This window comes from Malus domestica, chromosome 17, assembly GCF_042453785.1.
Source record: "Malus domestica chromosome 17, GDT2T_hap1".
Classification (NCBI taxonomy): domain Eukaryota; kingdom Viridiplantae; phylum Streptophyta; class Magnoliopsida; order Rosales; family Rosaceae; genus Malus; species Malus domestica.
In genome coordinates, this window is record NC_091677.1 from 27,115,693 (window position 1) to 27,133,507 (window position 17,815).

The window sequence follows — 17,815 nt, forward strand, 5'->3', positions numbered from 1 at the left end:
GGTGCACCATTTTGCATTACTCATAATTCTTGTCTAGTTCCAATGTACGGTCCGTTGCGCTGTTCCAAAAAATTTAAGAAATTAACTTTTACGCATTTTTGACTTATGCACGCCGATGTTTATTTCTCAAATTTTATTGATAGCTCTTTGAAAGGATGATCCAGGTAATATCTTACACATGGGTTCCCAAAGAATCAAATATATAAAAAGAAACTGTCTTTTGATAAGAATGTTCTTATCTCCCACCTGGTTGAAGAATTTGGTGAAAACCCAGAAAAGTTCCTCATCATTTTATCTCCCATGTAAACCCTCTAATCCTGGAATCCCACTTTTCATTTATTTTATATATTCTTTCTAATTAGTGGGTTTTCTTTAATTTGTTGGTTCTCAGGTCAAGGTATCGAGTAAAAGCCAGTGCCGTGACTGGACTCAAAGGTGCGAGTGCAAGCTCCTTTGGAGGAGTTGAAGATGGCGGGACGGCTAAGAAATCAGATCCTAGCAACACTTCTCACTCACATGATGAGAATTTGAAGGGTAAAAATATTTCTTTTGGTTCTACACAAGAACGCAGTGAAGTTTCCTCTACCAGAGAGATTGGGGCCAGTGATTCAACAAATGAAGGTACAAATATTTCCAATGTTAAAAAAATCCATTGCTCTCTGTTTTATTTGATATTTATTGCAGGATTTCCCTGCATTTTTCTTCTAATAAGAAGATTTGCAGTGCGTTTGGATGAGGGATTTTAAAGTTTTGTGGAAATTAGACTAAATTTGATACAAAAGCGGCTTACTGCTTTAGCAGAGTTGCAGTAGTGGTTTTGAATACAACCGATATGACGACATTAACTTTTATAATTCGCACTACGGGAAGAGTATAAGATTTGAACTTTGGAACTCAATTTTCTGCATCTTTAACATAACTTTTGTTTAACAAGAGATAAAAAGTAACTTATCCAAAAACTTTGAAGCTAAATTATGTAATCTCTTTATAGTTAGACTTTTGTATTCCAATGGTCAAACTTTTGTGCTGCTCAAAGTTGCTTTCCAGAAGAACATCGGCAGAATCAGCTTAAATTAATGAAATCTTAAGAGTTAACTCCGATTAATCAATTTTGTAGGCACTGGTAAGAAGCTGTCAGCAAAATCCCAGTTGTTCGAGATATGCGTTGCAAGAAAATGGAAGAACCCTACGTTCGAGTGCTCGAAAGAGGAAGGACCGCCCCACATGAGAATGTAAGTTGAGCACATTCTACAAACCCAAGTCATAGTTGCCTCGTCAAGAAATGTTTTCTAAACAGTTTCTACATTCCACATTCTATAAGTCGATGTGATATCTTACTCCTAGTTTTCTTACTTCTTTTATACAATGGCCCGTTGCAATCTTCACTAATCATGCACAATGCAGTTTTACTTAGCGTTATCCAAGAGGGGTATAAGGTGTTTAACTGATCCATTGTTCTAAACAGGTTCGCCTTCAAGGTTATTGTTGAGATAGACGACGAATCAAAAACCCTTTTGGAATGCTTTAGCTCTCCACATTCAAAAAAGAAGGCAGCAGCAGAGCACGCAGCTGAAGGAGCGTTATGGTACTTGAAGAACGTTGGTTATCACTTGAAGGATCGGTGAAGTTAATGATTGTGGAACATCAGTTTAGATCAGGTACAGGTTTTTATCCTTGGCTTCTTCCCTTGGCACACAGTTTAGACTTTAGAGACAATGGATTCACATGTAGCAGACTAGCTTTCGGTAATGGTCCAGTTAACCACAGAGATCTAGTAGTCTTAGAATAACTTGCTGTTGAACTAGTTCAGATCTTGTAGAACTGATTGATCAAAGGAATTTACATGTTTTCAAAAACCTGAAATTATACCTGTTCAGAGTCAAGTTTTCCCCCTCTATCATTTGCTCCCACAATACTCCCACAACATCAATGACCTGCACACATGAATTATTTACACACATTTCATAAGACCGTGAAAATATTTATGCGTATGTAAGTTTTCTTGACGATTCGGAGTTGTGTTTATTGCAACTTGAAGAAAGATGTTTCTACAACTAGAAGCTCAGTTGGAGTACTTCAGCAGAAACCTAGAGGGAAGCGATTTGGCTGCGAGACTCAATCGTAGCCAAATTCGAAACCTGCTAAAGAATTCTAGCTCTGTTTTTTGACCTTTAGAATTTTAAGCACTCAAAGGGGGCACAAGCGTTCGTACTTGAGAGTGGTTCGAGCGGTGCTCAAAGGGGCTCGAGACCTCGAGTTGCTGTAATTCTCTACTTGTATTCTGAGTACAAATATAGAAGTTGAAATTGAAATGGTAGAAGCAAAAAATAGCGAATTATCATTGAAATGAACTAATTATTTAATCCATAGAGAATACAAGATTCAACCTCCTGATATAATTTATTCCAACCTTAGGTTGTCTGAGACAACTCCCTCGGATTATTCCCAACCCCTTCATCCTCCTACAAAGTCAAATGACAAACAACATTTTTTTTCTTGTTTTTCTGCTGGTTTTTCAAGGATGAACACTAAATTGTCCTACCAATGCGCTAGTTGTCTTCTGCCCTCTCAAGACTCGCTTTGCCCAAAAATTCTTGCCACTCACTCAAACAGTGTAGTGCTGTTGAATGGTGTCGATGTCCAGTCCTTTGAGCTTCACCACCGACTCGACGTGCCCCTTGAGTGTGTTAAGCTCCCTCAACCTGGAAACCAAACAACCACAAGAATGGTTAGGAACATAGGATCCTTTGACATGTTCCGGTTAGTGTTACAAAAAGAGGGGCAATTCCAACTTCCAGTTGTATAATTACCTAGCAACTTCAGCCCGCTTCTTGGCCTGTTCGGCGATTTCAGACAACTCTCTGTAGTTCTTGTCATGGAAGAGCTCAGCTGTCTCGGGAGGCTGCAGACCGTGGAGGGTTCGTTGAGCGGTAGCCCATTGGGCTTCCCTGTCTCCCTTTCCGTAATCCTTCTTTGTTGTGAAAGCAGTCTGGATACCAGTATGAAGAATGAAACATTTAGGATACGGGGATGAAAACATACTGTCTTAAGCATCGGATTTGATCAAACATACCTTATTCTCAAGTACATTATCCCAGGCCTTGCCGCTCAATATGTATCGAATGATGAACTTAAGAATGTCCAAAGGTATGTAAGTGACAATGCTGTAGAGCCAGATAACCCCTGCCCATCCCCATCCAATGCCACGGATTCTTGCAAAGCCCCAGTTTGCATAAACAGCAATGATGGTAGCAATCTGGATGAAATATAACAGCAAGAGGAAATTAGTGGTTTGTTGTTCTTGAAAATATGAAAAAACTTAGATACGATGCTCAACCGCAAACTTGTCTTGAAACTTACCAGCTGTGCTATGAAAAAGGCTCCCAAGAGAAGTAAACCGGGGCGTTCAACATAAGACCAGCTTCGGGACCGAGTAACAAAGATGAGTGCCTGACTAATAATGCTCACTTGAAGGTAGATAGCTCCTGTAAGCTCAGGAAAATTTCCCCTGATAGATCTTACCCCAAATCGTTCCTGCAAAATTTTTTAATGCAAGTATATTTGCAATAAGATTGATCCAGAAAAAGCTTTTGATTTAGTTGGATTTTAGGAATTTTTCTTACTGTGAAAAAGTCAGAGCCATGAGCAGCCCAGAAGAAAACAACAGTCATGACAGCCATGTAGGTGCCCAGGACTACGCCGGTTGCGAAGATCTCCTTTAGCTTCCATGAGTCTGGAAGAGGAGATGGCTTCACCCTATCCTTGGAAATAGTCATGATTGTTCCATCGTTGAGTATGGCGATAACCAAAACCATGAAAGGAGAGAAATCAAACTTCCAGATGAGAGCAAGGAGCAGAAAACCTAGCACGACACGAATTGTTATGGAAACGGCGTAGATTGTGTAATTCTTCATTCTCTGGAAGATGGCTCTGCTCGTCAGCACAGCACTGATGATCACAGACAACCCTGGCTCTGTCAGGACAATGTCGGATGCGCTGCGAGCTGCATCAGTTGCATCATCCACTGCAATTCCTATGTCTGCCCTCTTTAGAGCTGGGGCATCATTCACACCATCTCCAGTCATCCCACAAATATGCTTCTTGTCTTGGAGCCTCTTGACAATTTCGTACTTATGTTCTGTATGGTACCTCATTACTTAGTTCTACTATCCAAAACCCTGGAATTTTCAAAACTTTAACCTACTTGCTTGAAGGATTTAGTTCAATTACCTGGGAAGACACCGGCAAAGCCATCAGCCTTTTCAATAAGCTCATCAATAGGGAGACCAGCAATCGACTCGTCCTTGGTGTCACCAAGGAGGGAAGAAGAAGGATACATGTTGGTGCCCATGCCAAGTCTGCGGCCGGTCTCCTTGCCAATGGCAAGCTGATCACCAGTGATCATCTTGACATTGACACCGAGATTAAGGGCTCGGCGAATGGTCTCTGCACTGTCATGCCTTGGAGGATCAAAGAGAGGCAAGAGACCCACAAACTCCCATGGTGTTCCAGCACTCTCTTTGTTTTTTTCCGGCACGGTCTAAATAAAAACAATTTATGAAGACATCAACTTCAGTTATAAGAAAGCATCATCATCAAATTATAATTACTAGGAATAAGGCCTAAAACTCACCTGTCTAGCAACAGCAAGGGAGCGAAGGCCGCGATCAGCAAACTTGCCAATGATAGCATGTGCTTTCTTCTCAACATCACCCTTTAGGTTACAAAGCTCAATGATCTGCTCTGGTGCACCTTTGCTAACCCGATGCCAATTTCCTTCAGGGTCGATGTATGTTATGGCGGTACGCTTTTCCACTGGATTAAAGGGCAAGAAATGGACTTCAGTTATTCCTTGCCTGGCCTGCAACACAAATAGTTGTTGGTACATTAAGACGGTCAAATTAATCATTCGCTGTCAAAACACTGAGAAATAGTTATGCTCCAAATGCAAGTACATAAAGAAATTTGATTGGGATGCACCTCCTTGGGGTCTCCCAGCATTCCAACGATGCATGTGTCAATGGCATCCTGATTCTCAACCCTGGAAGCCCTGGCTCCGAGCAGAATTAGACCGTCCTTGTCCACATCCTTTACAAACACCTGAAAATCAAAACAAATTTCATTCATTATTCGTTGAGCAATGCAATTATGTTCTAGGTTCTTGATTTTTCCTCTTTTTCTCTTTTCTTTGCATCATAAAACAAATTTCATGAATAGTAAATCAATTGAACGGTCATACTCACCTCAACCATGGTCTTGTCAACTGTAAGCTTGTTGAGAGTAAGTGTCCCAGTCTTATCACTGCAGAGGACATCCATTCCAGCCATCTCCTCAATGGCTGTCATTCTCTTGGTGATGGCACCTTGGGTCGAAAGGCGGTGGGAACCAATTGCCATAGTAACTGACAACACCGTTGGCATAGCAATTGGAATGCCTCCAATGAGAAGCACCAGGAGATTGTCAATCCCATCTCTGTACGCCCGGTGCTGAATTGGATACATGACTATTACCTCAATAACAATTCCCACGCCAATGGAGCATATGCAGAAGTTTCCAATGGCAGTCAAAACCTGATCAATGCGCAGTGCATATCAGGAAACGAAACATGGAAAAATATTGAAAAGGACTGACTGCTAGTAGTAATACTTGTAGCTTCGGACAGATGTCTAGTACCTTTTGGAAGTGGCCTACTTGGTTGGTGCTGTCAACAAGGTGAGCAGCCTTCCCAAAGAAGGTATGAACACCGGTGGCAATTACAACTGCCTCAATCTCACCTTGCTTGACGGTGGAGCCAGAGAAAACTTCATCACCAGGGTACCTTGTCACGGGCAGAGATTCACCAGTGAGGGCAGCCTGATCGATCTTTAGAGGATCTCCGTCCAAGAGACGAGCATCTGCTGGGACGATATCTCCCAACTTAATACTGACCACATCTCCTGGTACCAATATTTCAGCCTCTAGCTCGTTCCATTTTCCATCTCTCAGAACCTACAATCGAACAAGCATATATAAATATCCCATTTTCTTTGTTTCTATACATTTGATGTAACCATTACTAATGTTCACCTTTGTTTTCGGTGCAAGACCTGCCATCAATGCCGCTGCAGCATTTCCTGCATTGTTTTCTTCGATAAAGCTTATGGTGGAGTTGATGATCAAGAGAGCAGTAATTCCCACAAAGTCCTGCCAGTCCGGTGGTCTCCCCTGCATTGTTCATTAAAATCATGAGAATATGAGAGAGAGAGAGAGAGAGAGAGAGAGAGAGAGAGAGAGAGAGAGAGAGAGAGAGAAATATTACCCCTCCATTTGCCAAGGCAATGGCCATGATTGCTGCAGCCTCCATCACCCATGATAGGGGATTCCACATGAAACCCAAGAACTTGAGCACCTTGTTTTCCTGTTCAAAGATATATCATAAGAGTTTTCCTTTCAAAACCAATATTAGCGACAGAAGTATACTCGAATATACTCGAAAAGTACCTTCTTTTCTTCGAGCTTGTTTGGCCCGAAGATCTGAATCCTTTTCTGCCCTTCTTCGCTTGACAAGCCCTCTTTTGTGCAATTCAATTGTTCGAACACTTCCTGAATTGGAATGCGCTCCTGCAATGCAAGGGAAGGCAAAGTTAATGACTGATATTCCTCAGCAACTCAATTACTTGGTGTAGTCTTCTTCTCTTCAATTTTCAAAATTTTCTCAGCCATTAAACAAGGTCCGAGGGACATTACGCCAAAAACACCTCATCATAATAGAATTTTAATCCTCAATATTTATAGTTATTATTCCAGGATTACAAAAACAATCATCCAACGATTCATCAACTGGATCTGCCATGAAACCCAAGGTGCAAATAAAAACTCGCACTCATGCATGCATGCATTAAAAAAAATAAAATAAAAAAAATTGAACCTAAGAGCTGTCTCAATTTATCAACTAAATTATCCCTTCACGCAGAATGAATTAGGAGAAATGAGACAGAATGGATTAAGACAAACATTTAGGATTAAATCTGAAAACAAAAAACAAAGATCGAAACTAAGAAAACGATAGAGAGAAAATAAAAACCCAAATTAAAGTGTTGCCATATAAGTAAAGAATCAGAATCTGCGTGGTGACAACATGAACACGTACAAAATGTACAGCAAAAACAAGATCAAGAAAAACTTACCAGGTCGACATTTTCCTTCTTGATTTCCTCCAAGCTAATGCCTTTGGCTGCCGCCATTTTCTCTTTTGTTTTATTTCAACAAAAACCAAACCCAGAACAAAGGTGGTCTAGACACTCATCTACTCATACAGAAAACAAACACACACATACACTCACACACACATATATTTATATATCTGTCTCTAGGGTTGGCAATTTTAGAAACTCTCAATGCTCAGCAAGTTAGAACCCAGTTTCTTTTATCTCAGTGGGCCAAGTCCTCAATCAATGCGGGGTCGATTCACACACTGTGTTGGTGTCTCTGGTGGAGGAATAATCGGCATTGTAGAGGACTAGGACTGGTAGTTTCTTTTTATAATGGAAAAGGGCATAGCTTTTTATGGAAAATGAAAAATTGGATGAAGGAGCGAGAGTTTTGGCCTGCTTTCTAGAGTTTAGCCCCGGTCAAAAGGCCAGTTAAAACTCACAACCAGCTTCCTTACGCTCACTGCGCTTCTTCATTATTGTCTTAACTGCATGGACCAATCGCTTTCTGCGTCTTCGCACTCGGTGGCAGTTTTATACATTATTAACATATGATTTACGTCATAACTAACTAGTCCTTTCCTTCTTTCTTTTTTCTCTTATCACAGCGTTACACACATCACTTGAACTGCCTAATAATTTTCTAAGAGTAATGTTACACCTATCACATTTTTTATATTATATTTGTACCATCTCTTTGGTAGAGGTAGGTTCACCAACATATATGGGTCTCTTCTCTATTAAAGTGAGTGATACAAATGTAGTAAATGTAGAATTTTTGTTATCTAATTAGGCGGCTTTGTTAGAAGGAGATAAACTAGCTAGTAATTTTCTTAGGCCAAATTGTACTAACAGTTGTCGTAGTTTACCTAGAGTTTAGTTTAATTCAACAACTAAATTAACGTTTTCTTTCATTTTTGTGAACGTCCTCTAATCTTATTAAAAACACAATTTGAATTTTTTTTTATCTCATTGGAAAGGGTCAAGAAAAGATTGATGACGCTACCGCTACCACAACGAAACTACAAGAACAAAAATGTGACTAAACGGGCAATGACGAGACAATTACTGCAATTTAGTGTTTGGATAATATTAGTGAGACAAAATTTGTAGAATAAATTTACAAACTAAATGATGTGTCACTAATAAGAAATAAGCACATTAATCAATATTTAAGTAATAATCCAATTACCAACTTCCATGTCTTTTAGTTTGTAAAGCATTACCCTTTAGTATTTTCTTAAATCGACCGTGAAAGACTCCTAATTTGTGTAAAATGTGGTTATAAGTCCTTTGAAGTTGATGATTATTTAAACTGCTTTCTCGGGTTGTGTTTGGAGGTACCAATTAAGGATTGTTACAATATGGATGAACAATTTTTAGAGTTGTTTTATGTGGTCTTTTATCTTTTGAAAGATTCGGAAGTATAGGGTTTTTGCCGGTCAAACTCTATCACTTTTCGGAACGGTTACAAATGGGTGGTTTTGACATGATAAGATCATTCACAAAGGAATTTAGAGTTTAAGCCTTCAATTTATTTTAAATAAACAATACAGAGCCCATATTACATTTTATTTGTCAAAGATGCAAAGTCCCAGTTTTCCATCTCGAATGCTGGAAGCATTGAATGAAAAGCACTTCGGTATTTTTGGAGGGAAATTAAATGATCATAGGTTTAATCAAAATCACCATCTTAGTTAGGCTTATCTAGATTCACCGCCCATATATTTTGGATTAGTTTATTGTTGATGCATTACTTTCTAAAAAGTAATTCTATGCCAGCTTTAAATGAAGACATGAGAAGCATTGAAGGAGGAAGTAAAAGGTCAACAAATACAAATTAAAGGCTCAAAATAAAGGATACTCAAATCATTCAACAAAACAAAAGTTATCTACCTTTACTTGTTTCATTCATTTTTCCTTGCTAAAAGACCACTTGAAACCAAGACTTTAGAACTCTAGGAATCATTTCCTATAGACTCTTAGACCAATTACAATTTGCGGCTACCATCTCTTTGCGTACGTAGCATCGAGTTACCAACCATTAAGTATTGTCTCTTTTGTTGAAACTCTTTATAAGGAAGCATTTTTAACCCAATCCAACATCCATGAATTCAATCCTGTAAGAGTTTTATTGATTGTTGTAAGTTCATTTATGTACTTTACTTATCTTGTGATACTCAATCTATTAATATCAATTTCAGTTTTGTACTTACTATTGTTGTTACTTATTGTCTTTACTTTTGGTGTAAATGACTAAAGCGGTGTGTGTGAGTATAGCCACTTTATATCCAACCTCATCTTAGTGGTTTCTGGTAGTTTCGAGAAATAATTAAAGTCCTTAATAGGCAAGGCATTAAAAAGAACCAAACTTGAATGCATATAGTGACTCTAATTGGGTTGCAAATTTGAATACCAGGAGGTCAATTACTGGTTATGTGGTATATTTAGGGGATACTCCTTATGTCTTGGAAATCAAAGAAACAATCCTCAGTCTCTAAAAGCTCTATAGAGGCTGAATACAGAGCGTTGGCTCATACCACTGTAGTTGCTTGGATTAGGTTAATTCTTAAAGACTTACATGAGCATTTGCATTCTCCTCTAATGCATTATTGTGATAATCAATATGCAATTGCATTGAGTTTGAATCTTGTTCAGCACTCTCGGATCAAACACTTAGAAATTGATTTTCATTTTGTTTATGGAGGGTTCAAAAAGAAGACTTATCAGTTCAGTACTTATACGCCAAGGGTCAAGTGGCAGATGTATCAACCAAGGGACTGCATGGACCTGATTTTTTTCGACAGTGCTTTAATTTTAAACTAGGATATCCCACTTAAGATTGAGGGAGGCTATTGAATAAGTATGTAGGTGACGTGCCATGGCACATGTCAATAGTGCCACCCATACAATAGTAGCTTACTCTCTAAGCCGATGTAATTCAAAAGTATAAATAGTTTTCTCTCCTTGCATTTTCTGTTATGTTGTTATATTTGTTGAGAAACAGTTAATGAAAAACACTAAGGTATTTTTAGTTTCTTCTTCAAGCTTCATCTCTTCGAGCTTTCTTGGTCATTTTCTGAGTTTTACACAAAGTGTTAAGAGATTGGACTTTCATGGAGCTTGCCCTTGGAAACTATTGTTAAACCTTTAAGGAGCGTTTGTTTGGCCATCATTAAGTGTCATGGGATTAGACTGGACCCTATTTGTTATCATGCAGGACTAATGTTAGTAAGACTAGCCCACCTCGACTAAATGCATCACTAAAGCCTCGTTTGGCAGGTCATATAAGTGGCCGGATAGGACTAATAATACAAACTCAATCGTTTGGCGCCATCCCGTATTAAATTGGACTGGATTAATTTAATATGATCTGCTTGTTTTATACACCACTAGCCTCTCTGCATGAGCTCACGTGCATGCGAAAGACATTTTTTCATCACAGGCACTACACGCCCCTAAAGATGTGTTACTTTGGTTATGCATGTGAGACTGTCATAACAATTTCTTATTATTTTCTTTTCTTCAATCATCTCCTTATGATATTTTTTTTTCTTTACGATTGTGTTACAAACTATTATTATAACCATGCTTTCTAATTAACGCACATAGTCAAGGCTTATTGTTCTATAGTTCCGGGTGTTACACCCAAAGAACTTTTACATGTGTTGAAACCACGTATGCCAATTTGTAGCCATTGTTATTATTATTTTTATCATTGGTGCCACATTATCAAACGTTTTTTTTATCACGTGCACCAAAACAAATAAGTATGAAATATGATTTTTTCCGACTATTAAGAAAGATAAAATGCACAAATATTGTCTAGCATCAGCATTACAATAGAGTACAACTAAAATGAATTTGGACATTGTATTTTTTTTTTAAAAAGAACTTGTAGAAAAAATGTACAAAATGCAATTACAATTACAGTACAAAATTCAGAAAAAACCTTAATTCACTCTGAAGTTGGTGTAGCAAAGGAATGCGTACGATTGCAATTACAGTGCAAAATGCAGAAAAAAAATGTATTAAGAGAAAATGGTGAAGATCTGAATATAAAACTGCATTGATTGTTGGTCGTATGTATTAGCTATAAGTGATTGCAATCGTATGCAGAGACGATGAATTACAAAAGTGTTTTGATATCTTTTTTTCTATGGTCATTAAATTCTCAAGGCCTTGTATGATGATAAGAACGAAACCAAAGATCTTGAATCAGAATCTAGAATCTCTAGAATTGATAGTTAACTTTGTTTGCAAGGAAATGAAATTCTACTAGTGAAAAGCAATTTGTAGCACGGGCTTTTAGAATTCACCCAGCTACTCTGAAAACATTGGTTTGATATCCTTTTCTCTACGGGCACTAATTTTTAATCAAATGCTAATTGAACTTAAAAATTTCTATTAGGTTTTAGACGTTGGCATGTCAACGTTGTGCACATTAAAAATGTTGTTTGTCACCAATTGCAAGTAAAATTGACAATTCGCTATCAGGTGGTACTTGTTTGCAAAAGTACAAAAATTATACATAAATTTGTTATTCGATCCAAACAATAAAAAAGCTTTATCTTGTTCCTGGCCAATCAAGAAAAAAAAAACACACGAAATGAAAAGAAATGAAACAATAACAGATAAAACAATTGTGGAGAACTAAGAGCAAAGCAACTGTAATTTTGCAAATCGAATCTACTATAACAAAAATCCAATCATATATCAAAATGAGGGAGATCAAAACCTTATATCTCCACATACGCTTACACTCATGTGAGAGGCCTTTTTTAATCACGGGCACTATACGCCCCCTAAAGATGACGAATGCATTCAACATATACATTAGATGGGTATGTCTGGTTTCAATCTAATTAAACTATGTCAATCATATCGCAGGCAACATGCCTATATTCTGATTTCCTTCTGAAAAATCAATGGACCAGTCAATACAAAATTCTGATTTCATATACTCTTATATTTTTATCCTCAATCCACATATAATTCAAAAACCTTTGTGCTTAATGTTTATACTTTTGTCCTCTACAATGAGAGCAGTCAAGAACTAATCACCATGGAAAAGAGGAAATTTATTTATTTATTTTTCAAATGAAGAAGACATCCAACTTCTCACCCAAACATTGAAGTAAAAGCATACAAATGAAGCCATATAGAATTGTTTGAAACTAAGATATATAAAACCCAAAACAAAAACCTGATTAAGCAAGACAATACATAGTCCTGAATTGGATGGACTTCAAATGGCTTGAAAAAATGCTTATCGTTCCATGTCGATCCAAACAATCAAAAAGCTTTATCTTGTTCCTGGCTAGTCAAGAAAAAAAAAAACACACAGAATGAAAAGAAATGAAATAATAACAAATAAAACAATCGTGGAGAACTAAGAGCAAAGCAATTGTAATTTTGCAAATTGAATCTACTACAATAAAAATCCAATCATATATCAAAATGAGGGAGATCAACACCTTATATCTCCACATACGCTTACACTCATGTGAGAGGCCTTTTTTAATCACGGGCACTGCACGCCCCTAAAGATGACGAATGCATTCAACATATACATTAGATGGGTATGTCTGGTTTCAATTTAATTAAACTATGTCAATCATATCACAGGCAACAGGCCTATATTCTGATTTCCTTCAGAAAAATCAATGGACCAGTCAATACAAAATTCGGATGACCACATTATGGGCATGAACAATTTTCTGCAGGGTTATTTGCCCACATGATTGAATATGATTTACAGTTTAACTTCTCTTGTATAATTAGTGCAATTATTTTAACTGTGTAAGGTTTTTGGGTAATCATATTGCATTCCATTAGAATCAGAAGTGTGGGAGCACCTTGATCCTCTTGCCATAAGTATTCATTTTGTTAACTTCAGAAGGATTTTTTATTTTTATTTTTCCCATTTAGATCTCTTGTAAAACTACTCAGATGCATCCCTACAGTAAGAAACATAGGAAAGAGATAAGGAAAAAAAATATGGATAGCCTAAGTTTATTAGAAAACAATCACACGACACTAAAAAAAAAGTAGGTAAGATCATACAGAATACCACACCTTTTCTATAAGAAAAATCCACATGAGAAATGCCTTAAAGTTCTCCATTCATCTACAAAGAAACAAAGGAACCCGTTATGCTCTACAGTTTGTGTTCGTTCTCGCAAAACTGCCCATTGCTTTATAGTTTCATCCCATGTTTATCCTTTTGAATATTCTGTTGGAGGAGATTGGTGAGCATATGGAAAAAGATGGAGGATTTCAATCCAATTGGAAATTGTAAGGTGCAAATGTAGTGGGGGTGAAACTCTTCCGAATTTTCCTCTTCTTCTTCATATTCTTCGCCATCCTTATTGTCCTCATAATCCTCATATTCATTGCTTGACCGACCATATTCCTATGCCAAAACAACATATATCAATTGTTAAACTAATTACTCCAAAAAATAATAGAGTATCGTGATAAAAAATTTACATACAAAAAGTCAATGGTTGAAGATTGGAAATTTGGTTACATCTCTATTATATCCCCGCATTCCCTTTTGAAATAAGCAATTACTAATACATAGTACCTGAAAATCAGCACACCAAAAAAAAAACTCTAATTTTGATTATGCTGAACAATTATGAATATGGAAAAAATCACACAAACAATCTCTAATTTTTATCACAGACTTAATATGCAGTGGCCAAAAACAATGCAAAATCTAATCAAGTTCATCAAATTCAATATTAATTATCCTAAACCTAAAATACCATACAAAGACCATAAATTTTCCGAATTTCCAAGCAGCAATTCAATCTCTCAATTCATAAACAGAGGAGAGTGAAGTGGTGGATCCAGGATTTTAAACTCGGGGGGTCCTATTAATAAAGGTCAAAAAATTTATGGACAAAAATAACATTGAAAAGATGGTCCTTTTGTTTTGAGTTTGAACTACCCGAACAAATAGATGGTCCTATTGGCTTTGGCTTGAATTTTTTTTTCCATATTTCTTATTTCTAAACTACATATTTAACAAAAAATGCAAAACATATACCAATTAACCAATAAACAAAAATTCCATATTTCTTATTTCTAAACTACATATTTAACAAAAAATACAAAACATATACCAATTAACCAATAAACAAAAATTCCACCTAAATTCTAATGATCAAATGAGTATAAACATAAAACATATCAACAATCATATCAATAATAGACTAAAAATCTCCATCAATATCTAATATAATTTAATTGAGATTAGATTAGAATACCAAAAAACTTACTTGAATTGTGAACCAAATAGTGGTGGCCTAGAGATTTGGGGAGGTATGATATTGGAGTAATGAAATTATAATCTGGGATTGGGTGTGGGATTTAGAATTTTAGGGTTTTGAAATCTGAGGAGTTGGGGATTGGAATTTGGATGAATATGTTAAAGCTGGGCATTGAGGGAAGCACAAGAGGAATTTGGGTGAATATGTTATTAGGCATTGGGGGGAGCAGAAGAGCGGTAAACAGGGGAAGGGTGGGACAATGGGGAATGATGTGGGTTGGGCCTGAGATTTAAAATAGGGAACTTTAACGACAAGCTCCCGATATTGTTCACTTTAATGAAAAACTACATTTTTACACTAAAAAGTCAATCATGGTACTATTCACTTTACCCTTTATTTTGTCCTTATCATTAAAACTCAAAGTTTTCAAACCCTTTTCATTAGTTTTCCTTTTAAAATAATGGACAAACACTTTGGGTGGGAATTAAAAAACAATTTAAAACAATTGGCCAAAACACTATTGTTTTGGGCCAATTATTTTCTTTCTTCTCCGACAAGATGTCGTACTTGCAACCTGCACTGCATGAGGGGTCCCCAGAAAATTTCTAGCAGTGGTTTAGGGTCGCCGAGGGGTCTTGGGACTTCCCAGGTCCCTCTGTGGATCCGCTACTGTGGGGGTAGCAGGAGGAGGGAGGACGCTTTGTGCAGAGAAGCTACAAATTAAACTAAGCAAATTAAAAAATTTTGGTTGAAATTAGTAGAAGACCAAACTTACGCAAAAAAAAAAAAAAATGAACGGTCTTGCCATTGAAATTGAATTACCTGTCCAAGCCTTTTTGGCCCAGCATACACCATCTTCAACATACGCACATTGGCTCCAAACTGCAAACGGATGTCCGTTACCATACGAAATAACGAAACTTTATTCGGATGAAGATCTTAAAACACAAAGCAATTTCATATTGTTGAACAGATCGTTAGTTTAAACCTGTAGTAATTCATAACATTCATAGCTCTTCATCAGAAATGAACAACTACAAATTAAACTAAGCAAATTAATTTTTTTAAGAATTTAGTCGAAATCAGCAGAAGATCAAAATTATCCTAAAGAAACGAACGGTTTTGTCATTGAAATTGAATTACCTGTCCAAGTGTTTTTTGCCTAGCATCCACCATTTTTAAAATCTGCAAATCAGCTCCGAGCTATAATACCTTATCGAAATTGAACAAAAACTGAGTAAAATGAATAGGAAATTTAAGACAATGAAAGTGGATGAAGAAGAAGCATAAAACAGACGATGTGAGAAACGACTATGTGCGGTTGAGTTCGTTTCTCCTTTTTCTATGACTAGTGGGGATTGAGTAAGCCGTTGTGGCCTTTTGAACGTGCAGTTGGTTGCAATTTCCATTGTAGCAACTGGTTGTAGAATGTCTTTCATCTGAAGGGTCACAATTTGTTTGAATAGGGGATGTCTTTCATCTAATACTTGTAAAAACATCTCTGAATATTATATTGTGTGTACTACGATTTCAGCCCTATTATAGTTGCATATTACGATTTTAACCATATTCTATTAGGGTGATTTTGTTTGTTTTTCCTGAAGTGAGGGCATTCTTGGTATTTTGAATGCTTCACCAAATTGGCATTCTCCCTTTTATCTCCCTATATATATATATATATATATATACTCGTAATAAAATCGTCCAAAAGACCCAAATTATTAGTCGGGTTCTTTTTGCTCTCTCACGCGAACTGGTCTCTCTCTCTCTCACATTTCTTCACCATTCTCCCTGTCTCCTTCTCTCGCCGGCTCTCTTCTCCTTGTTTTCTTCTCTCGTTGGCTCAGTTCTCTCTTCATCTTCACTCTTTGTCTGATAATTGGAAATGCCCACAAAGGCAGAAAGACCAGTCACACCGACCATTGCTTATCTCTCATCTCACAACATTCGAGTCATTAGTTGGTGATATTTAAGAGGTTAGCTTTTTGCTGCTTTTTGTGATTTAGGTATTTTTCAAACGGGTTTTAGAATGTTGATTGGGAATCAATGAAGGGGTTTGAAGATTAGGAAAGATTTGCTCTCAGCAATGTTCATTTGAAATTAGGTTTTGTTCTAATTTTGGGGGCTTTTTTATTTGATTCTAATTTTGGGGGTTTGGTTCTAAATTTTCCGAGTAGTTGAAGGTGGCACTAACACTGCTTCTGCATGGCCGACGAGTTGTCGGCTATTGGATTGGGTCGAACCTCCATGGCTGCTGTTTTTTATTCAATATCTAATTTTACGTTTCTGGTAAGCGCTAGCGATGTCTGTATTCTGAAGATAATATTTGAGAAATATTTGGGTTTTTTTAGATATAATAACATAAATTTTACTTTTATTTTATTACAACGATATATCCGTATTATACCAAACATAAGATAAATAATACGATCATTAGTTTGATATTGCATAAAACGACCAACTAATTTAGTTAGTACTATCCGATGATTATTTATTCTACCCAACAGAAATTATCAGTACAGTACAATCCGAGCTGCCAAACGGGCCTAAAAGATTCTTAGTGGAGTCCCCGAAAACCATGGGGACTAGCTGAGAAATGCCTATCTCCACTCTATGTTTGACATTGTCCTACTCTTTCCCTCTCTCCTCGCTCCGAACCCAAAATCACAAGACCTCAAATCCACTTTCCTTGTGCGCATATCTTAGGTTTATACCGAGCTCGCTGTCGAAGGTAGCGCTTCTCCTCTGCTAAGATCCTTGGCTTCCTTGACTCCCAATCTTGATCTCTGCTCGACCATCGCCTTTATCCGTTGTGACATCGTCACCAAACACTCGCCAAAACTGAGAAGACAAAAACCCTAATATCGGATCTGCTAAAACCCAAATGAAATTCAGAAAGTTGTGAAAAATCCAAAAAAACCCCACATGACAAATCCAGAAGCTTTTTCTAAGATTGAATGAAGAACTGCATTTAGTGATGAGGGAGAAAGTAGAGAGAGACAGAGAGGAAGTTGGACGAGAAGGAGAAAAAACTGAAGAGCATTCAGGACTCGAGACAGAGAGGGAGTGTTCTAGAAAAGTAAAAAGAAAAACCATGTAAAAGATAGAACTAAATATTATTATTTTTATTATTCTAGTTTTTAGTTTAATACTACACAAAACACTTTATTAAGTCAGTTTAATTTAGTTTCTCATACTAGTTAAGTCTGAAATTGTCAGATGCAACCCTGGACTAGCTACTAGTTAAATACTGTGTTTGTTACGAATAGGAATAGAGTTATGGGATTAAGCCGGATACACTTTGACTAAGTCCTTCGTTAGGAGTTCTTAGCAAGAACCCCTAAT

General features: G+C 37.0%; 2 protein-coding genes and 1 long non-coding RNA gene across 5 annotated transcripts; 1 reads left to right on the forward strand and 2 right to left on the reverse strand.

The window, feature by feature from the left end:
• On the forward strand, nucleotides 1-10,229 carry LOC103449009 (ribonuclease 3-like protein 1). 3 transcript variants are annotated; one of them, XM_070817227.1, is made up of 5 exons: nucleotides 48-302; nucleotides 392-621; nucleotides 1,118-1,232; nucleotides 1,466-1,658; nucleotides 9,898-10,229. In XM_070817227.1, coding segments are annotated over exons 1-4 (507 nt in total). In that variant the 5' UTR covers nucleotides 48-300; the 3' UTR covers nucleotides 1,626-1,658; nucleotides 9,898-10,229. The 3 variants fall into 3 exon arrangements, with proteins under 3 accessions (XP_008386503.1, XP_070673328.1, XP_070673327.1); XM_070817226.1 differs by lacking the exon at nucleotides 9,898-10,229 and adding an exon at nucleotides 8,171-8,387; XM_008388281.4 differs by lacking the exon at nucleotides 9,898-10,229 and having other exon boundaries at nucleotides 1-302; nucleotides 1,466-1,863.
• Nucleotides 2,313-7,510, reverse strand: LOC114822746 (ATPase 9, plasma membrane-type-like). The gene is made up of 14 exons (XM_070817225.1): nucleotides 7,167-7,510; nucleotides 6,481-6,600; nucleotides 6,299-6,397; nucleotides 6,067-6,204; nucleotides 5,674-5,988; nucleotides 5,244-5,570; nucleotides 4,981-5,100; nucleotides 4,634-4,861; nucleotides 4,231-4,540; nucleotides 3,624-4,138; nucleotides 3,361-3,534; nucleotides 3,074-3,256; nucleotides 2,811-2,989; nucleotides 2,313-2,702 (listed from the first exon to the last, which is right to left on the reverse strand). Exons 1-14 carry the CDS (start codon nucleotides 7,221-7,223, stop codon nucleotides 2,606-2,608), a joined length of 2,862 nt encoding a protein of 953 aa, XP_070673326.1. The 5' UTR covers nucleotides 7,224-7,510; the 3' UTR covers nucleotides 2,313-2,605.
• Nucleotides 10,230-12,256: 2,027 nt separating the features above from the next.
• On the reverse strand, nucleotides 12,257-13,784 carry LOC139193716 (uncharacterized). Its single transcript, XR_011578162.1, has 2 exons — nucleotides 13,269-13,784; nucleotides 12,257-12,510 (listed from the first exon to the last, which is right to left on the reverse strand). It is a non-coding gene; the product is annotated as an uncharacterized lncRNA (long non-coding RNA).
• Nucleotides 13,785-17,815: the final 4,031 nt, after the last annotated feature.